At 37.0% G+C, this 23,182-nt stretch overlaps 1 protein-coding gene across 2 annotated transcripts; it reads left to right on the top strand.

Annotated features, from left to right (window-relative positions):
• The first annotated feature begins 3,251 nt into the window (after window positions 1–3,251).
• AIRE (autoimmune regulator) lies at window positions 3,252–21,119 on the top strand. 2 transcript variants are annotated; one of them, XM_026701328.2, is made up of 12 exons: window positions 3,252–4,094; window positions 4,640–4,814; window positions 5,210–5,359; window positions 7,130–7,201; window positions 10,425–10,543; window positions 12,822–12,937; window positions 15,988–16,084; window positions 16,489–16,644; window positions 17,261–17,382; window positions 17,946–18,042; window positions 19,639–19,707; window positions 20,057–21,119. In XM_026701328.2, exons 1-12 carry the CDS (start codon window positions 3,945–3,947, stop codon window positions 20,135–20,137), a joined length of 1,404 nt encoding a protein of 467 aa, XP_026557113.2. In that variant the 5' UTR covers window positions 3,252–3,944; the 3' UTR covers window positions 20,138–21,119. The 2 variants fall into 2 exon arrangements, with proteins under 2 accessions (XP_026557113.2, XP_087789154.1); XM_087933028.1 differs by having other exon boundaries at window positions 12,825–12,937; window positions 20,057–20,219.
• Window positions 21,120–23,182: the final 2,063 nt, after the last annotated feature.

Raw genomic sequence — 23,182 nt, 5'->3', positions numbered from 1 at the left:
TGTGGATCAACTAGTAACCAACAACAACTGCCTAGATCTCATCTTTTGCAACAGTTTGAATTTAATTTACGGAATACAAACAAAAGAATCCTTTTCCAACAGTCACCACAGCATGACTGACTTGTCTCAACATATGTCCTCAAAAATAACGACGGGATCCCCAATTATAACTTCAAAAAGGCAACTATGATCTTAGAGACGATCTTATCTCTTGATTGGCAAATTCTATTCACTGGATGCAATACTGTTGAAGACCATTACAACATATTTTTACTTGAGGTCAAAAGAGTCATCAAACTATATGTACCAATAACAACTTCCAAAACCAGAAAAAAATTTTTACCCATAGCAATAAGGAAGCTCCAATCCAAAAAGACATCCCTTTGATGGAAAAACAAATCTGGTCATGTTCCCAACTTTAAAAGCCGATACAAAAATTTATGCCACCAGATAAAGACTGAATGCACCACTTATCACATTAAACAAGAGGAAAACCTACGCACCAGTTCCACCTGCGCTTTCTACAATTTTGTAAACAAAAGACTCGAGGTCCATCCCACCCCTGAAAGGACCTAACGGTAAAGACTGTAACGACTGTAACACCATTAAAGCCAACCTCTTTAACACATTCTTTGGCTCAGTCTTTGTAAACAGCAATGGATCATGCCCAATATTTCCTAGTCAAATCACAGACAACTGCAATGATCTAATACATATCGATTTTATAGAAGGTAATGTTGAAAAAACACTACGCCATCTCTAAAACAATCTCTATCTTTTGGACCGGACTGAATATGTGCCTACTCCTTCAAAAAGCTATCCACTGCCATAGCAGAACCTCTAAGCATAATCTTTGAAAAATCTTTCAGGACCAGCTCCCTGCCATATCTATGGTCACTAGCCACAATCATCCCCATCTTCAAAAAGGAAGACCTCAGCCTAGTTGAAAATTACCAATCTCTTTATGTTGCATCACCTGTAAAGTCATGGAATCAATTATTAATCAATCCATTATCTTCCACTTAGAGACAAACAACCTACTCTCTAACAAACAGTTTGGTTTCAGAAAAAAACTCCTGTAATCTGCAACTCCTACACTGCAAAAATGTATGGACTACACAACTTAAAACTTTTGATTCAGTGGTACACTGAAACTAAAATCTTATGGTATCTCCAGACACCTGCATAACTGGATAGATGCATTCCTGTCAAAAAGGCAACAAATAGTCAAAATAGGGAGCGTCCTATCAAATCCTGTACCTGTCAACAGTGATGTACCCCAAGGCAGTATTCTAGGACCAACTCTTTTTATACTCTACATAAATGACCTCTGTGATCATATTAAGAGCAACCGTGCTCTTTTTGCTGATGATGTAAAGCTATTCAACACCACTGACAATACTGCTACCCTTCAAAATGACCTTGACTATGTGTCAGAATGTTCAAACAAATGGCATCTTCAAATCTCAACAAACAAATGCTCTGTCTTACATATTGGCAAAAATAATAATAATCAGAAAATAAAATACAAGCTGAATAATCAAGACCTTGTTGATGACCACAACTGTGCCAAGGACCTTGGAGTACTCATCTCTAATGTTCTAAGTGCTAGGGCCCACTGTAACTACATAACCAAAAAAGGCATTAAGAGTTGTTAACCTAATCCTGCATAGCTTTTTCTCCAGTAATATCACACTACTAACTAGAGCATACAAAACATTTGCTAGACCAATACTTGAATACAGCTCATCAGTCTGGAACCCACATTACATATCAGATATTAATACAGTTGAGAAAGTCCAGAAATATTTCACAAGAAGAGTTCTCCACTCCTCGTAGCACAATACTTTATGCCACCAGACTTGAAATTTTTAGACCTAGACAACCTGGAACTACGCCGCCTTCCATCTGATCTAAGGGTAGTACATAAAATTATCTACTGCAATGTCCTCCCTGTCAATGAATACTTCAGCTTCAACCACAATACAAGAGCACACAATAGATACAAACTCAAGGTAAACTGCACCAAACTTGATTGCTGGAACTACGACTTCAGCAACAGAGTGGTCAATGTCTGGAATACTCTACCTGACTTTGTGGTTTCTTCCCCAAACCCCAAAACTTTAACCTTAGACTGTCTACTATTGACCTCACCCCTTTCCTAAGAGGTCTATAGGGGTGTGCATAAGCGCACCAACATGTCTACAGACCCTGTCCTATTGTTTCTTTTTTATTTGTATACATTTCATGTATTCATAACCATGTTTATACTTATACTTGTTATCTAATACTTGCTTGACAAATAAGTAAATAAATAAATCATTACCTAGGTCAATATGTATCCATTTTTTTCTTGCTTTCTGGATTTAGAGATGTGGAAATATGAATACATTTTCAATAGCTGGGATACAGCAGCAACTAGCCATGCTCTGTTTCATTCCAAGTGTGTTTAAAATACTTGCAATACCTGTATTCTAGTGACAGAGGAAAATAATATAGTTTAGGGAAAAATATATATAATAGCCATGTTATTAGTTGAGCTATCTGGACCAAAAGGGGAAGAACTACTATGACTACTACAAAATGGAGTGAGAAAAAAGTTAAGCTAATATATTTAGAGAAAGGTAATGAATAGAGAATTAGATGACAAAGCATTACTGGAGAATAGATTAAAATGAATTCACTGTTAAAAATAATTGTCCAAGTGTTTCTAAAGTAGAATGGAAATTTGTGGATCTAAGAACACATTAGCAATACTTAGGATCATTTGAATTATATACTTTTATTTCTTTGGTGATCATTATTGTGGGCTTTTCCTAGCTTCATTTTAGTGAAGATATAATGATTACATACTATGGAAAGTCCACAAATTTTGTCAAGAATAATTTAAAGTGTTTTGAAACCAATTACATACTTGAGAGTAATTGTATATTTATTTTTCATGAAAAGCAGTTTCTGATCCAATTCTCACAGAATTAGCATATAAAAGAACACTACTCACAGCTTTTAGCTGTCACCTGATTTTCATGAATTGAAACAATAGACTAGTATTAGGTTTTCTAAAACTAAAATACAAATCCTATATTTGTATTTTAAATAAATTATGGCAATAACTTGTCAAACAACATGAATATAGGTGCTCAATATTATTATATTCCTGATTATAGCCATATCTTTGCAACATAAAAAATAATAATAATTGGCAAGTCTCTCATGCAAGTTATCAGAACTGTAAGGGACCGGGGTGGGGTGGGGACCCAGCACTTCCCCATACACAGTACAACCTTCTCATTTTCCAGTCAAGAAAGGCAATACACAGTGTGTGCAGATGGCACAGGGTGGAGTGAAACACTGTGAAAGAAACACGATATTTCAAATAATAAAGTGGTCTAAATAGGCTTTACTGGAGAGAGGTTTTATTTCCCAGATTCATCAGAGTGTTATTACGGAGTTTCTGTTTGTATCTTCAATCAAATTTTATTGATCTTGTTCCACACACCACCACCTCCCTCCTCATCTATCCTTATTTCAAGATGGAGCAATATAAGGAGCACAAGGAACTACAGAAAGCAGATATTGTGTTGATTACCATTTAGGAGGTGAGACCAACAAGGTGGTATCTCTTGATTATTAAGGCAGCCTGGCTAAGCATGTCAAAGCTGAATACTTAGAAATATTGAAAGAAATGAAAAATAACAACCAAGGAGTCATTGGAAAAGACAAATTATAGGCAGGAGTACCATCTTTTTGCAAGCTATTTTTGCACGTCTAATGTTCCAAAGCCAGCAAGGTTCATAATTGATGATCCTTCAGAATATTTTACCTCAAAACTGGGGTTTTAATTATCTTCTGGCACTTTTAATAAGGTTTGATTCATGCAAAGTTGATCCAAAAATAAACTTGGAAGATTAGTTTACTCCTTCTGTACATGTTTCTGTTCCAGGATGTTCAATTCCAATAGAGCATTAGGAGAAGGAGATTTGAGAAAGTTACTGAAGATTTATCGCACAGAGATTTCAATGGCAGTGGATGATGTCTTCCCATTACTTCATGGGCTTGCTGATCATGAAATTGTCACTGAAGAGATGTTCAAGGTGAGAGGGAAAAAAAATCTGAGTACATATAGCTCTTCAGTACAATACTGGAATATATCTGTTTCTTTTAAGCCATTCATTTAATGTGTTACAATAATTTGCATATTTCTTGTTTTATTTTATACAATATTATGCATAACTCATGTTCAGTTACAGTTTTTCTGGTCTCTCTCACTTTTTAACTTTGGAGTTTTTATTTTTCATTACTGCATTTTCTCTTTCATTCTGTGCAAATTATTGAAATGCGATGGTTTTTCAGACGGCTTTGTATAAACTTTTATTTGGGCAGGTACGGTGAAAAATCAAGAGAGTCTGAAACTGTATATCCTGGCTATTAACTTTTAGAATTGAAGTATGAATGAAAGTGTTGTCTCCCAATTTATACACCAAAGTTTAATGTTGAGGCTATTACCATCCCTAATTAGCTACTATTCAAGAACTTGGACTACAACAAATAATATATACTGCATGTTAAGCATTTTAAAGGAATAAAATATATTTGAGAATTAGGTCAATTTTGTATTTTCGCTCTCTTTGTCTTGAAGGACACTCTCCACCTGAAGGAAACCGAAGGCTGCCACAGGGCTTTTTATACCATGTTGACATGGTTGCTAAATCAGGATTTATCTTCCATAGAAGATTTCTGGAGAGTCCTTTTCAAAGAATACAACTTGGAGAGGTATTCCAAGCTTCAGTCCATTTGGAGCAGCTTTCCTAAAGGTATAAGATGTTGTCATCATGGCCTTAAAATGAAATTTACAGGAGACAGTGAGAAGTTGTGAATAATAGGTAGTACAGAAATTGGGAATTATGGAAGTAAACCAAGTTGTATCTAATTGGCTGGATGAGGTTCATAGTAAAATTAGTGTACTTGGGACATGTCTAGCATATCAAAGTGATTTTAGTACAAGCTAAAATTCAAGTTTAATTTAAAGCCAATCACTTGATACAATGATGAAAATGTGAGTTAATAATGCCAGCACATTTAGAAGATCTATCTTGTGCCATATATCTGTCTTTGCTAAGGAAGATGTTACCTTCTATGTAGTTGGAGATATATTCCCACAATTGTAGGCAAGAATCTCAATCAGTCTCAGTATTTCCCTTGTTTTCAGATATGGATTTCAGCAAGCATCGCAGAACAAAGAAAGTTGCCATTAGTCCAAAGATTGTGACTCAGCACAAATCCCAAGGAAAGAGAAAGATAGAAGAAAAAGACCCTTTGCAATTGACTCAGCCTTCAGGGAAAATTGATCTGCACCTTGGTATAGAATTATTTACTATGTTTTTACTGTATCTGTGGGATATTGCAGTTTAACTAAAATATGAAAAGAATAAATTTAAAGAAAAAAGGAAACCCCTCTCCAAAACTTAAGCATCTCAGAAGAGGAATGACATCATACTGTATTTTTCTCTTTTTATAAAATTAAAGATAACATGCAGTTGGAGTTAAACATTCCTTTACAGTATATTGTCTCTACTAATGGCTCTCAAGCTTCTGAGAAAAGTATAGTTCTTAATTTTATCCTAATAAATAACATATAATAAGATTTATTGTTACAGGTAGTCCTCAACTTACAACTATTTGTTTAGTAACCAAAATTGCAATGGCACTGGAAAAAGTGACTTACAACTGTTTTCACACTAAAGATTGTTGCAGCATCCTCACAGTCATGTGATCAAAATTCAGGCACTTGGCAACTGGCATGTATTTCTGACAGCTGCACTGTGCGAGGGTATTGTGATCACCATTTGTGACTTTCCCAACAGGCTTCCAACAGGCAAAGTCAATGGAGGAAGCCATATTTGCTTAATGACTGCATGGTTCATTTGACAACTGCAGTAATTCACTTAACAACAGTGGAGAAAAGGGTTATAAAATGAAGCAAAACTCACTTAACAACCTCTTTGCTTAGCAATAGAAATTTTGAGCTCAATTGTGGTTGTAAGTTTAGAACTACCGTGTTTTTCAGAAAATAAGACTGGGCCTTATTTTCTTTTGACCCCCCAAAAACAGCTAGGCCATCTTTTCGGGGGTGATTTAATTTCCCCCACCACCATGCACCTTCTCCTAGAGTGCCCCATGGACAGCCATGCCTTGCCACCAGCCGCTCCTAACGGCTGAGCATGGAGAGCTCCTTACCTCCGCCAAGCGCCTTTGCTGCAGACCTGAGTATGGTGCTGGCTGCAGGCTGGGTCAGTGGCGGCGGCATGGATGTCAGCCTCAGCAGCGGCAGGGCATTTTGCATCACTGCCGCTTCCTCCACCGCCGTTGCTTTCCCTTCTGCCCTTGCGGCTTATGCTGCATTCAGAGTTCTGCCATTGGGCAACATGCAGAGGCCGGAGGGTCTGCTGGACATTGTGGCACAGTGGTAGTGGAGAAGTGGCCCTTCCAGCGGGTGGAGGAATGGTTTGAGCACATTCCTCCACCAGCAGCATTTCGGCAGCTTCTTAGGCGAGAAGCCCCCTCCCTAGCTTCCATGGTTCCTGCCGGCAGTGGCTCCTCTCTCACCAGTGCCATCTCCAACAACAGCAGCAGCAGCGGTGGGACAGACCCTGCTGCCAACGAGAACCTCCTGCCCTCCCACTGGGGCATCGCTTTGCTTGACGGCAACTGGGAAGCTTGGCAGGGAAAGAAGGAGGGAGGGAGGGAGAAAGGGAAGAGTGTCTTCCGCCACTGCCCACCCGCTGAATTGGCCTACAGCCAGCATCATACCTGGGTCTGCAGCAATGGCGCTTGGGGGTATTGAGGTCTCCCCTCTCTGCCATGATCGGCCATTAGGAGCAGCTGGTGGCGAGGCGTGGCTGCCTGTGGGGTGCTCCTAATGGCAAGTTTCCTCCCCACCCTTCCCCCCATTTTGCATGTTTTAAATGAGCCTTAATTTTGGGGGAGGGGCTTAATTTCACCTCATACATGCTGGGCCTTCCTATTGGAGGGGCCTATTGTTGGAGAAACATAGTACCTATAGTGTGCATTTTGCAAAAAAAAAAAAATTTCTGCTTTCAGTATTGCAAACCGTCTTATAAATCAACAGGGTCCCATCCTAAAACAAAAGCTGTGAAGAAATCAGAAAATGCTGAGGTACAACATTACCCTCTTCCAAGTGGTAAGTTTATCACTTTGCTATTTTTGTTGAATAGAATAGAATTCTTTATTGGCCAAGAGTGATTGGACACACAAGGAATTTGTCTTTGTGCATAAGCTCTCAGAATACATAAAAGAAAAGATACATTCATCAAGAGTGAAGAATCATAAGGTACAACACTTAACAATAGTCATAGGGTACAATAAGCAATGAAATCATACTAGAAAACAGTTCATATAAATTATTAGGATACAAGCAACAAAGTTACAGTCATACAGTCACAAGTGAGAGGGGATGGGTGATAAGGAGTGTTGACAAGAGTAATAGTAATAGTAATGCAGACTTTGTAAATAGTTGGACAGTGTTGAGGGAATTATTTGTTTGGCAGAGTGATGGTGTTTGGGGAAAAAACTGTGCTTGTGTCTAGTTGTTCTGGTGTGTAGTGCTCTATAACAGAGTCACCAACCTTTTGGACCTTAGACGACCAAACTCATAATTTTAAATCCCACGGACCACTAATATGAATTTTGACAGATGGTGGCTTGCTGAAATTGGTGGAAAAATCAGTCCCATATTCCAGAGCTGCAGTAGTCACAGGACTGGCCTTTTGGTCATCCTGGAGCAGTTGCCCCTCCACCTGGGTACACTGGCCTGCCATGGACTGGAGGAGCTGCTCCAGGATGACCAAAAGACTAGTCCTGTGACTACTGCAGCTCTGGAATATGGGACTGACTTTCCCATCAAAGTCAGCAAGACATCCCATGATGGATTTCCCTCCCCGCTGTTGGTCTTACCTTCCAGTTCCAGCTCATGTGGCTCTACTCAAGGTAAGGTTTGTGCTCGGCCGAAGGGTGGGGGCCAGCAGGTGGGTGGGCCATGTGGGCGGTGCAGCCTTATGTTCTCGTGCAGCCTGGATTAATTGCTTTGGGGGGAATGCTTTTGGGGGACATTTCTCTGTGGACCACCAAAATTTTCTCGCAGATCACCAGTGGTCCCCAGCCCAGCAGTTGGCGACCACTGCTCTATAACGTCATTTTGAAGGTAGGAGTTGAAACAGTTTATGTCCAGGATGTGAGGGGTCTATAAATATTTTCACAGCCCTCTTGAATATGTTAATCCATACTGTTCGGCTACTTCTGTGAAATGATCTATCAATCAAAATAAAATTTAAAACCCTGAACAATCTTGTTTCATTATCAGATCATTAGATTTTGAAATGTCTCCCGGGGATCTCAGAAAGAAACAAAGAATTTCACAATAATTTGACATCCTTGTTTGGAGTCTTGTCAATGTTACATACTGAAATATCACACAACTTGGTTAAGTTTTAGATTTAATTTTGAAGTTGTTGGTTGCTAGTCTTTGACTATCCAACATTATCTTTATACAATGCCTTAATGTACTGCTCACTCAGATATGATCCCAAGTCATTCTTCTTATTTAGAATTCTAAATGGCTAAAGTATTGTTCAGCATACAAAATATTTCTTTAGCCAGGCGGCCTATATATTACATTAGGTGAGAAAAAATGTCATTAAAGGCTATTCAGTAACTTTTGCTGAATCAGTTTCTCATTTTAACAGTTGATCTAAGCTGCTTTTTGATGATTTCATTTAAGTCTATTCGTTGCATGTAAGAAAATTGATTAATTATGAGATTCAACTAAGAAAAATCAGATCAGTTCAATATTATCTCTCCACAATTATTCTACTCAATCTAAAGAACCTTCTAATTGCTAAATATTCTCTTCAAAGAGCCAGTTTAATGTAATGGCTATGGCATCATAGAACCTGGGAGATTATTTCTAGTTCCATATAAGGCACAAAACTAACTGGGTGACCTTCGCTTTGCCCTCAGAAGAAGGCAATGGCAAACCACTTCTGAAAAATCTTGCCAAGAAAATTGAAGGGACTATTTCAGACAGTGTCCAAGAATCAAACATGATTGATAGAAGAAACTGATAAGGAGAATATTTCAATGTTAAAATTAAAGATCCTTGGTGCTCCCTGAGCTTGGTTGTTTTCTTGCAGATGTTTCATTACCCAAACTAGGTGACATCATCAGTGCTAGTATGGAATGAGGTTTGCTCTCAATTTATAATCTAGTGCTTTGCCCTGTTGGTATTGGTGAGAGTGGTCTTGGAAGTTCTTTGCTTGGGCTGTTTGACTGTTTCTTGATTGAGGTATAGTCACTTAATTGTTGGTCCAATGTTAATCTTGGTGTTAATCTATGCACATCAGGGTGTTGACTGCTGGTATTGAAGTGTTTTGGTCTATATCAGTGATGGTGAACCTTTTTGTTGTGGTGTGCTGAAAGTGCGTGTTTGCTGGCACCCACAATGCAATGCACCCCCCTGCACATGGTCATGCAATACCCCTACCCCCCTTACCTGCACTGTGCATGCACATGCCTCCCAGCTGATTTGAGGCCCTTTTCGGCCTCCCAGAGGCTTGAGGGAAGCCTCTGCAGCCTTTGGAGGCTGAAAAACGGGCCCATTTCATCACTTCCGGTTTCGTCATTTCCGGTATTTCCAGAAGGCCCATTTTTCGGCCTCTACGAGGGTGCAGAGACTTCCCTCGAGCATCTGGGAGGCCGAAAAAACCCTCAAATGGGCCAAAAATCAGCTGGGAGGCACGCGCATATGCAGTGCAGGTAAGTTTGGCTGGGACTTGTGTGCCTGCACAAATGGCTCTGCATGCCACCTATAGCACACGTGCCATAGGTTCACCATCATGGGTCTATATGTTCCCTTTTTGGCTTGTTGATTGTTTCTTTTGAATATATTAACAGAAAAGAAATCTTCAAACAGAAATAATAGACAATTTGAATGTCAAGATGAAGAATTTCCAAAGGAAAGTTAACTTGATCATTTGTTATAATAGCATTTTAAAATAGTATTTAAGTAGATCTCAATTTTGCATATGGGGTCTGAGGTATAAAGGTGGGAATCTACTGAACAGTCGAGAATCGAACACAGCTGTTTCAAAGTGCTACATTCTACTTTAGTCCCACTTAAACATTGGCACAGTGGTATTCTCCATATTGTGTTAAGCTTCTTTCTTGCTTTGTTGTAAAATCTATAACTTACTTCATTTTGCACTGCTGGGCGTATGCAGAAAAAATATGTTACATTACATTGTTGAAAAGGTTAATTTGGTTTAATACTGTATTTCAATTACAGCTAAGGTTAAATTGTCTCCTACGAAAGGCACAGTTCCAAAGATGTCAAATATGTCTTTTTCCAGGCAATGCTAAGAAATTTGTTAAAGTTGGGGATGAATGTTATACATCAAGCACATCAGAAGAACTTGGAGAAAATAAAGCTTATGAAAAGAAGCCAAGCATGAATAACAAAGAACCCCAGGTTTCTGAATATGTATAATTATATATTATTATAAATTCTTATTCTCTTTGGATCTTTAGTAGTAAAAAGGAATCTATGCTGGGCTGACTTCTCTGTTTAAAGTCAGTCTCACTGTGGCAAGGTTATGGTGACCACATAGAGATAAATAGGAAATCCAAGAGCCTCTATTAGTCTTATTTATATAGCACCAAGAGCAATGTACTTTTCAAGAAGTGTTGCATGCCAATCTATATTGCCAATCTATATTAAGATGCAAAACTAGCAACTGAACATGACTATTCAATATGAATAGGTGAACATCAGCAAGAAAAACATTTGCATGCTAGTTCCACATACAAGAGACAGATACTGTGCTAGATACTGCATTGTTTACCTTGCATATTAATGAGGACATTTGTGTGGAATTTGAATGCATTATTTTAAAGGAAAGGAACAAGTAATGGCTCCTGTATGTGTGCAGCCTACGTACTCATTCCTTGCTGCCTCGTTGAATCTTACCAATCGCTATTACTAAATTACACAATTATAATAGCATAATTTCTCAAGATTTAAGTCAGTGATCACATGAAACTACAATGTAAGCCCTGTGGTTGACATTTAAAAAAGCATAAAGTCATACAGTATTTCCTAAAACTGAAGTGGAAAACAATCTCATACAATTTCTATAATTGTTCCATCTAAATGGCAATACATCATGTTCTTGCTGAGGTAAATAAGAGAGGTGAGATTGTAGAAAGAACCTATAGACATATTTTTGTTGGAAAACTGCTGTTCAGACTAATCCTTTACTGTATAGTAAAGTAACAACCATTCAAAGTTACAGTGGAAACCCCATTATGACTTATTACCCAATTCTGAAGTGTTGACAGTTGTACAACCTCCTGCGGTCCCATATTTCAGAGGTTTGGTAACCAGCTCAACTTTAGAGCTGGTTGCAGCAATCCATGGTCACATGACTGTGATTAATGGGTTTTTGTTTTGTTTTTTACAGATTTCTGGTCTTTTTTTACTGGTTTCTGGAAAAAAATATCCATAAGAATACACTGATTCACTTAATGATCATGGCATTTGCTTAACAACTGCTGCAAAAAAAAAGTCATAAAATTGGATCCGGTTATGTGAATGTCTTGGATTAAGACCTTGATGACTTACAATAGAAATTCTGGGCTCCATTATGGTCGTAAATCAAGGACTAAGTGTATATGACACTATTCTAATATAAATGAAAAATTTCCATAAACTTTCCTATGATAGGAACACGTGGAGGCATGATGGGTGTTGCCCTGTGTGTTCCTAATAGCTAATAGTATAGTTCATTAGCTTTGTCCTAATCTAGGATAGTGTATACCCAACGTATAATCCATCAGCAGTGGGAAGTCCCAATTTTCCTTACGTACTAAACTGGTGTCAGATTCAAAGATGTGGGTTTGGCCATGATGTATTTTTTTTTCCTTCTTAGATGATGTGCCATTTCTATCAAGATGGAATTCCCCAAGTATTTCAAAGCATATAATAACTGCATAAACTAATTCTTGCCTGTTTTTATAAAAGGTGTTAATAATTACCCTCTTTATTACCCAAATATTTTTTTGGATTTACGCTTCTCCCCGAATAGAAATAATCAGTAAGACCCACGGAGATTTGGGGCTCTATATGACCTGTTAACTATGCTTGGAGACACCTCACTGTTTTTATAGGGTGTGTCTTCATATTGCAGTTTTTATTTCACTCCCAGTCCAGGGTGGAGGGAGCTTAAATTTGTCCTTAGCCATTCCAGTTTTAAAACAGTATTCTCCATCTTCTCCCACAAGTCTTAGAGTATGAATGAGATTAGGACATCTTATTCATGATCTTGATGCTGCTTCTGTCAAGAGCTTGCATCTAGTGAGCTTCTGTTGGCTTGTTGAGGATGCCATTTGGTCAATATTCACTGCCCTCCTTAGCTGCTTTGGCTTGGGTTACATAAGAAATCGGACATCTGATTTCTGCAATATCTGACTCGGGCTTTACAAAATATTGTTCAGACATTATACAGATCTTTCTATACATTGGTATATGATCTTCTGGAAGGCTGTAAGCCTATTATTAAATAAGTTTTCGTGGATATTGAAAATCTTTAAAATGGGCTACTGGTCAAAGTAAACTAAGAAATGATAATTTTAACAAAAGGTCTAGTGATTTAATAAAATCAGCAAAAGCAACCTTGGCCATATGTAAGAAATTGGTTCAAATTGTAATGTTCTTTTCATTTTAATCATTCCACAATTTTGCTGGCCAGAAGAACGATGATGAATGTGCCATTTGTAGGGATGGTGGAGAGCTGATCTGTTGTGATGGGTGCCCTAAGGCCTTTCATCTTGGTTGCCTTATACCACCACTGACAGAAATTCCAAGGTAAAAACAACTTTTATCCATCTAAAATTGAATATAGCCTTGGGTTCAGATTTACAGCAATTTGCTTTCTTGTATGATTATGGTTCTTTGTGGCCTTTAAAATTAGTTCCTTATTTGAGTTTTGTAATCTTATGTACCATGTTCTCACTGAGTTTTGTAATTAATTTTAGGGTGCAGGCTATAGAAGGGCTTTTGTTTTTATTATTTAAACAAATAAAAGGTGACAAACATCTAGGTTATAATTTAAAAAGTAGTTATCAACACCTTCTCAAAGTAAAAAAAAGAATAATTGTGAAAAAGATAGATAGATGTACATTATTAGATATAGCTATGTACATTGTTTATATCTAAGGTATCTTCAAGTCAGGCACAACTTCTGAGATCTGTAAAAATATTCTCCATCTCAATCTGTCCTCACTGGTACTTTGAGAAAAATTAGCACTTCTTACAGGAATATCCCACTGATAACCTTGATCGCATCTAACACCTTATCCATTGTCTTACTTTCTATCACTTTACTTAACCCTGACAGACATATCTAATCCATATCTGTCGGTATCACAAGCCCAAGTATCTGAGTGTCTGTTTACATAACTCCAGTGCAATAGCCACTCTTTATTTTTCCAGGAACAATTTACTGTGGGTGGTTTCTTGCAGACCACATTTCAAATTCATAATTTGAAGATATCTGTTTTATTGCAGTTATTTATTTTCAGTTTTTCAGTTATATATTGCCATTGGGAAAGGCATTGCTTTAGCTAGTCTGGTCTATTGTGCAGATTTGCAGGCATACATAGTGTGTTTTAATTGGAGGAAAGTTAAAATATGGATGAGGTATACTTATGGACTGGTTGTGTGACATATTTAATGTTTGTTTAAATATTGCCTTATGTACCTGACATAGGAAGATATCTCAATCAAGAATATCAACAAAGAGAAGAAAATAACAAGAAAAAGAAAATATCCCAAAGGTGCTTTATCCAAAAGGCAATTGACTTTCTTTTTTCTTTGAAAACATTCCATTTCTCATCCAAGAAGCTTCTTAGATGAGAAGTGAAATGTTTTCAGAGAAAAAAAAACCAAGAAAGTCCATTTGCCTTTTGGAAAAAGTATCTTTGGGACAACCATAACCTGGATGACTGAGAATCTCCATAGATAATAAAATGAAATATTTTTTTAAAAAATCAAAAATATTGCAAGAAAATGTATAATTAAGGTAGGACTGCTGAACAACAACAATAATAAGAGAGATCTAATAGAAGCAAAGAAACGTTATAAAGAGATTGAACACTTTACAAACAAGATTTGTAAAGAGATCGAACTCTTTACAAACAGGATTACTGAATGACAGAACCATTTGTAAACCAAGAATAAGGAACAAATATCTTTTGACATGAAGAATGATAGGCTATTGATCAGCTGCCAAGTGGTAAAGCATCAGGTATAGAGATAATGCCATTGAACTGTTTAAATTTTTAGAAGAAGTAGTGGTTAATGTCCTAGTAGATTTATTTATTTATTTATTTGCTGAAACCTGCCATCTGGATATGCTTCTTCCATTACTGCATTGGATCTGCCTGAGTTATACTCTGGAAACATCAATATTCACTCATTATCTTCATGATGCTACCCTTGCCTTATCTCCAGGCCATGAATGAAACAGCTTGAGATCATAATAAGCTTAACAGTTTTAAAGTAATATTTTTCTGCTTAAGTCAGTGCTATTATAGTATAAAATCTGTACATTTAGTCATGCTTGTGTTGGAGATTAGATCAGCTGATCTGCTGTATATGAGATCAGAGGTGTGTTTAGGAAATGTTGGGAAATCTGGCCACAATCTCTCAGCCTTTGCTGCTGCCATTTTCTTCCAGGATTTGCCATTTTCATTAGCATCTTGATTTCTTTCACATTCATTATCCCCTTTCTTCCTGCTTCTCCCTGTTTCTGACACAAACTTTTCTTTGGGCATCTACCATGGGAAGAAAAAAGGAAAACACCGTTGCACTATTTTATGTGTAAAAAGTAGAAGCATTTTTATGCAATTATGCTGAAACAAAATATTCTAAAATATATTTCTGGCTTTATATACTTATTTTGTTTCTATAGTTGCCCATCTCAGCATATGACTCTTTTGCCCTACCCTCACTTATTTCACTCCAGAAAATAATGAAAACAACTAAATCGAGCTTTTTCTGTCATTTTCCTTATATTTACAATCATTCCACTTCTCTCCGCCCCCTGTAAAAGAGTAAGACAGGACAGCAATTTTATGCATTGTTTTGCGTCATTTTAAGCATAAGAGAGCAGCACTAACTCAACGTGTGTAGTAGGAAGATTTAGATGGACAGAATCTGATAGCCAGCATGAACAGCAGGCATTGTGTATAGAGATCAGCAGCAGCAACAGATATTGATAGATATAATTCCATGTGCATTGTGAGACCCTAAGTTAAATATAATGGAGAATGCTGTCCTTATACCAGTGCTGAATGTAATTCAACTGAGAACTACCTCAAAAAATGTGGATAAAGGGCAGGGATGTGATCCAACCATATAACTATCGGTTCTGTGGTTCTGCATCGCGCGCGCATGTGTCAGTCGCGCAAGTGCAATTTACAGCCTGCTGAGCTGCCCGGACAGCTGAGCAGCGCTGTGTGTGGTGCACAGCAGTTGGAAAAGCCCCTTTTTCCTGCTTTTTCAACCGCAGCTGTGCCATGCAAAGCAGCTGCGGTTGAAAAAGCAGGAAACAAAGGACCGTTAAGAGCCCGGACAGGCGGGTGGGCCAAAACAGCAGCAGACACAGAACCGGTTCAATGTATGCTCTCTGTTTGCTGCTCTTCAGAGCAACCAGTTCTACAGAGGTGGACAGAACCGGTAGAATCCCACCCCTGATTAAGGGAAAAAGCAAAATATTTTCAGCCAGTAACTACTCTGCATGAAAGAAACAAATTATATATAAGATTTAAGAAGCTTTTAAATTTATTTTTCCTTCTTTTTTCCTTTGTATATTTGATTATCTACCTGTCTTTCTGCCTTGGAACACTCATCAGTGGGACATGGAGGTGTGATTCCTGCTCATCTGGGAAGGCCAAAGAGGACAAGGGCACTGAAGAGGAGAAGAATAGAGAGTCTTTTACTCAAAGTCAGGTATAACTGTAATTTTTTACTTTCCAGGTCAGATGGTCATTCTGTCCGGAGATGATAGGAGCTATCATGCCAGATATCAGAAGCATATTAGTTTGGAGAAGGCTGCCATATCTAAGTAGTTTTAAAATCTGCTGTTTTTTCCAGTGGTTGACTGTTCATTTGCTCCTGTATCACGGTTCTAGTTTTCATTCTGTAAAATGAAAACAGAGAATGAATTTTGTTAAAGCTATGCATAGATATTTGGTGTATAATGTAATTAAAGAACTTCTGTCACTTTAAGAACATTTTGAGACCAGCATATGACAGATCTGAAATAATTTGCACAGTTTGTATTCCCTTCTATGTGCAAATGTTTTCCTGCTGAATAAGGACTGGAATGTTATTTAATTTTCCTATCTCCTAAGGGTGCTGTTTATGTCCAGAGAACAACTGAAGATGGGAGGAGAGTTCTTATCAAAGAACCTCTGTGTGCCTCCTTCAGGCAACCCCTGCCATCTTTGCTCTCAATGTCTGTGGCAGCTCCATCCGCAGTACAGAATGCTGGAACAGAGAAACAACTGGTCAGTAGATTGTCTTTCTGTGGATTTTTCACATTTCAGTGGGTGAGGCCATTTCAAATCATGTGTGGGTAAAACAATTTGTTGCCATGTGTTTGACTTAGCTGCTTTCATCGGAAGAGCTGTATGTTAAGATAAAAGTTTAAAGCAGGGATATGTTTTTGGCTTTGGGAGACTAAAGATCACACTCCAAGAGATAAATGGGCTAGGAGCAAGAATGGGACAAATCCAAAACTAACTCTGAAACTGTTTCAGTTTAAATTTAATTAAAACTAATTTAAGTAAATGCTAGAATTATGTTTCTCAATATTAAGTAAATTTGAATAAATAGAATACAAGAGCCAGTTTGGTGTAATGATTAAGACTCCAGGCTAGAAACTGAGAGACAGTAAGTTCTAATGCCAACTTAGGCACAAAGCCAGCCAGGTGATCTTAGGCCAGCCACTCTCTCTCAGCCCTAGGAAGATGCAATGGCAAAATGCTTCTGAAAAAATACAGGAACCAGTCCAGGCAATTTCTAGATAGAAGAGAGATGTTATGTAAAGTACAAAATTATTCTCAAGAAGGCCAAAAAGGACCACTTTTTGCTAGAAAATTACTTTAAATTGTATTTTTTCAGAAATTAACCATTGGTGATAAATGCGGTATATGCTGGAAAGGAGGAGATGTGGTCTACTGCAATAAATGTTTCAGGGCTTTCCACTGGCGCTGCCATTTTCCTGCCCATACAGATGAAATCAGGTATTAATTGTGCTGAAAAATAAATCTTTATTTATCTCTTATATTTGTCAAGCCTTGGCATCTAGCCTAGTGCAAAACTCCTGTGAAAAAAGGCCCCAGCTGTTACCATGGAAAGTGAGCAGGCGGAGAATGGAGACCTGACAAATATTGATGTCAGGTGCACTAAATTAATGTGACTGATATGGCACCTAGAGGCATATTTGTTCCTAATTTTTTCCAAGGCCATTTTAAAGTTTTAGCTAAGGCAAAACTTTAATCTTCACCTTTTGCAGTGGGTTCTGTACAGGTGCAAAATCACAAAGCTGAATGATCCACCATATCACCATCACTCTAAATCTTCCTGAATATCAGAGACAAAATGATAAGGTGGAAGGCTCTACTGCAAATGTTTATGCTGCTGTTTGATTAGATAAAAGATTTATGTGAGGAAAAAAAGACACTAAATCATTTGAGAATCTACTAGTAGTCTAACATAGCTCTACCCAGTTTAGCAACCATGGAATCTGAAATCAAGTCTTATACTTTGAGGGAATGCTTAAGATTGTTTTTAAATTGTATTCTAGTGGAATCCTGATATGTAAGTCCTGTTTTGACAACTCTACAGTTATCAGCTTGGAAGGAGACTCACATTCCAATGCTCAAACACTACGAGCAGTAAAGGTCAGATTTTCCATATTTTTTTCAGCCTTATTGTACCCAGTGGATTAAAGAAATCTGGTATATACACAGATGGCCTTCATGACTTTTCATGCTTCAGATGTGAGATGCAATTCCTATCATTGGTTAATACCTTGTTATCTGAGATTAATGGGAGTTATCCAAAAAGTTCTGAATAGGCATAACTTCTCTGTGCTACAACTGTAGATTTTTTTTAATTAGTCTTAATATCAGTATGCTGAACATACTCCGGTTTCTTAGACAAAATAAACCAATATTACTGCTCCACTAAGTTTACAAACTTAAATCAACAACTATCAGATTGTAGAGATAAGGTAGGAAGAAATCTGCAAGTAAATATAGTTCCATTTGCAAAGTTGATGATACTACTAAAAGTTTGTATCTGTAAGCTTTAACTGTGAAACAATACAACACAGGGCAAACCATTTTCAACTAAAGTACTGCAAATGGGCTAAATTACTGAATGCTGGCACCCATTGCTTCTGTTGGAATGAAATTTTAGAAAGTTCTTGCTGTTTCAACCCTGCTATTGTTCACTGCTGCCGTCATGTGATCCTAATTTACAACTTCCCTGACACCTGCCCACAAGCCAATTGGGAAGCCTGGGAAGCTTTCAGAGAAAAAGTCAGTTGGGAATCACATCCTTCCTTAAAAGCTTGTAGGGGAGAAAGTCAATAGGGAACCTTGCAGAAGAATGTCTCAAATTGCTCAGGTAAGTCTCCTGCAACCTAAGTCTCCTGCAACCACAGAATCTCTGCCAGACTTTCTGCACTCACAAATATATATGAAGATGACCCAACAGGTAAAGTTTATAAATATAAATGAATGTGTCAAATCAAAGGATTTATTCCAGAAGTGAATTTTGAAGAGAAATTTGAAGAAAAAGACAGGTATGGTGGTCTCCATATGTTTAACTATGACACAAACCTACAACTTTTACTTGGTTATCTGTTAATCCACTCCTGCAGCTTATATTTTTGAAAAGTGTCTCAAATAGCTTCTGCCTCAAGCTTATAGAATCATTTTCACTTCCAAAGCTCAACAACCTCAGCATACTAAAAATTTTATATCCACGTTCCTCTAAGACTGAACCCAAAGAAGACTTCTGATGATTATTGCATTGATCCCTTTCTGCGGGAAGGCAAGGAGCAGGTATCAGCAGAAAAATGCAGGACCCACTAAAGGAATATGAAGATAGAATAATTTATTCACACCTGACTTTTAAACTCTCATGCATAAGGCTGGTGTTTTCCTTTTACCATAGTTATGTTGTACAAAATTTATATGATCATGATTTGCAATCTATAGGCTTCCCCATTGACTTTACTTTTTGGAGTTACCTGGGAAGGTCGCAAATGGCAATCGCAATACCATAGGGACATTGCAGTGGTTGTAAATATGTAAATATTGAAAATTTCATAAGTCATTTTTTTTGTCATTTTTTTGTCATGTCATAACTTTGAAATGGCCATTAAACCTGTATTTAGCATGAGAACAAATCCTATTGAACACGTGGAATAGATACTTCTGAATAGATATGTATACGGTTACATAGTAAGGAAATATTTTGAATCCTAGGTGGTAGAAGATTCTGCTGGAACTGAACCTGCATTGAACAAAGATGATCTGGATTCACTCTTAGGGGAGGTAAATCAAGTAAATAATGATGTCGGTTTATTTATTTGGCTCTGTAAAATATCTAATGTGGAATTTATAATACATCTGTAGACTTCAGCAAAAATAAAATCATTCTTGGTAATAGTCAGCATTTGACGCACTAGTTTAACAAATTCAGCCACAAAATGATTTGCAAATTTGTGGGAAAAACGGTAGATCAGAATTAGATGTGGTTTACCCTTCCCAGGAACAAGTGAATTTGTTTTTTTTAAGTATAAAAATAGTTTTATGTTTGCCTTTAATGTGTAACCTATTCCTATGAATTATCTTCTTTCTATATTCAGATTCTGATTATTTTATTTTCTCTATAATCTTCCAGAATACATTTGATGGGATTTTGCATTGGGCATTCCAGAGCATGCCTCGTTCATTATCAGGCACCCAAGGATTTTTCTCATAGATGGCACTGTTTTTCAATAATAATAATAATAATAATAATAATAATAATAATAATAATATATCTAATTCCATTGCTATTTTTCAGTAACATGGAATATAATCTCATTTTTCTACAGTTCAACACTATGCTCAAAATATGATTTTTTATGTTTTATGTGTATATTGATAGAATGTACTGATAGTAACTATCTTATGTAGTAACTGTTTACAGTTACAATAATGATGAAAAAATACGTTCAGATCAATCTTTGCATTTACAACTGTCATGGGTCTGTAAAGAAAAAAAAAGCTGAATAAACATCATAAGCATAGCTGCAATTTCATTTAGTGACACTTCGTTTAACAACCGAGTCCCAATTGTGGTACCCTAGACTAGAACTGCCTGCCTATTGTTAATTCTGTAACTGAACAAGTCAATGAATTAATTTTTCAATTAACCTCTCACAACTGTTAGTAGTATCATGGTAAAACATTCAGAAAATCTGTAGTTGGTGTTGGAGTTTCTGGGGACTTAATTTTCCTTCTACGGGAGAAAAGTTGGAGACAGCTCAGGAATTCTTAATGATTATGAGAGCCATGGATGTATTCCTGATATAAGGGCTCAACACATTGCTCACTTTAGATGATTTTTTTTAAATCTTGAGGCAGCCAACGTGATCTATAACTTTGTAACATTGATATTATGCTTTGCCATTGTCAAAAAACTCCTTGCTTACTATAAAGTGACCTCTAGATTTCTAAATGTTTTATTATTATTCTATCGTGTCATAACTTGATAAAGAAGATCTGGTGCCATACCACTCATGAAATAGATCTTACTGGTCTGCCCCAGGCATCTAATGGAATTCCAGGGTGGTGGCTGAGGTTTCAGTAATTTCATCTAGTATTTAGACATGCATTCAGGACTTGGAACAGATGGGCTGTACTGTACCCTAAAATTGCCAAAAATTGTTTTTCTAGTTCTATGTGTAATATAAAGAGTTAAACAAATTAAGCTTTTGCTTTCATCTATCTCTGTGCTTTAAAATAATAACCTCATACACACTCAATTGATAAAGCATAGACGTGAGTCCTGGAGCTGTATTTCATTATTATTTGTATACTTCATCATGCTATTGTTACAAAATTTTGAAAAGACAGTACACTGATTTTATAAACAGGAAAATGGGCAGTTATGAAATATTAAATATAAATAAATAATCTTACTATTCTGGTAAAAAAAACTGTACTGCATAATTAATACAAAACTTCAGGTACTTTTGTTACAATGCATATTTTCAGCAACAGTGGTATTCTTCAGTTTGTGTGCACAACTGACAGTAAATTTCAACTCTGTAGTCAAAGAGAAATACATCAAAGGTTTTGACATTCTCCAAATATTTTTTCCCATTTCTGAAAAGTTGAATGTAAATTTATCAATTTCATTCCTTACCTTTGTAATTCTTGCATACAATTTTCTATATTTGTGAAAAATGTTCCCTGTCATCAAAATCTAAAATAATTTATTTATGCAAACTGGCATTTTGTTTTCTAACAATTATGTTGACTAAGATTGGATACAAGGTTTAGAATAACACAATTGGAAGGGACCTTGGAGATCTTATAGTCCAACCCCCTGCTTAGGCAGGAAACCCTACACCACTTCAGACAAATGGTTATCTAATCTCTTCTTAAAAACTTCCAGTTTTGGAGCATTTACAACTTCTGGAGGCAAGTTGTTCCACTGATTAATTGTTCTGTCAGGAAATTTTTAGTTTTAAATTGCTTCTCTCCTTGATTAGTTTCCACCCATTGCTTCTTGTTCTACCCTCAGGTGCTTTGGAGAGTAGTTTGACTCCCTCTACTTTGTGGCAGCCTCTGAGATATCGGAACACTGCTATCATGTCACCCTAGTCCTTCTTTTCATAAGACTAGACATATACAGTTCCAGCAACCGTTCTTTATATGTTTTAGTCTCCAGTCCCCTAATCATCTTTGTTGCTCTTCTCTGTACTGTTTGTAGAGTCTAAACATCTTTTTTACATCATAGTAACCAAAATTGGATGCAGTATTCCAAGTGTGGCCTTACCAAGGCATTGTAAAATGATATTAACACTTGACGTCATCTTGATTCTATCCCTCTGTTTATGCAACCTAGAACTGTGTTGGCTTTTTTGACAGCTACAGCATATTGCTGGCTCATATTTAAGTGATTGTCCACTAGGACTCCAAGAGCCCTCTCACAGTCACCACTATTGAGCAAGGTACCACATATACTGTACCTGTACATTTCGTTTTTCTTGCCTAAATGGAGACTCACCTTACTTTTTTCACCATTGAATTTCATTTTGTTAGATAGACCTAATGTTCAAGTCTGTCAAGATCCTTCTGTATCTTAAGCCTATCATCCAGAGTGTTGGCTGTTCCTGCTAGCTTAGTGTCATCTGCAAATTTGATAGTCCCAATTGTTTTCCTGTTTCTTTGCAAACTATTGCATTCATTTAATTGTAAAAGTAAATAACCGTGATGTTATTTTAAGATTTTCTGCTAATAACATACTCCATATGCAATTTATACAATATTTATTTCCATTTTCTCTGATTCACCAAGAAGCAGGATAGTTTTAGGGTCACTTTGCAGGGACTTGACTGAAGACAGTACTGGAACAAAAAAAGGTTAATTATCAGTTATTGTAAATTCATGAGGGAGGGGCAAAATTTTCACTGATGCATATTCTAACAAGATGGAAATTTCTTTGTATTTCTAAATAATGGTTCTCTACGATCCAAGTCCGTCAGGATTATAGACTGAAATAATCTTTTGTGAAATTTGAAATGATGTCTATAGAAATTCTCAATCATCCAGGTCATGCTTTTCTAAAAGACATCTGGACTTCCTTGCTTTTTTCTTGAAAATATTTCTCCTTTCATCCAAGAAGCTTCTTCAGTTCTGATGAGGAGCGAAATATTTTCTAGGAAAAAAACCAAGAAATTCCAGCTGCCTTTTGGAAAAGAACCTTTAGGGCAATCTGAAATTATGTTGAACCAGATAAATATACTTTAAATCT

The sequence above is a fragment of the Pseudonaja textilis genome, chromosome 4 (genome assembly GCF_049901715.1).
Source record: "Pseudonaja textilis isolate UNSWEBS1 chromosome 4, rPseTex1.2, whole genome shotgun sequence".
Classification (NCBI taxonomy): domain Eukaryota; kingdom Metazoa; phylum Chordata; class Lepidosauria; order Squamata; family Elapidae; genus Pseudonaja; species Pseudonaja textilis.
Note: the sequence above shows the minus strand (reverse complement) of the source record. Positions and strands in the feature narration are given on the sequence as shown.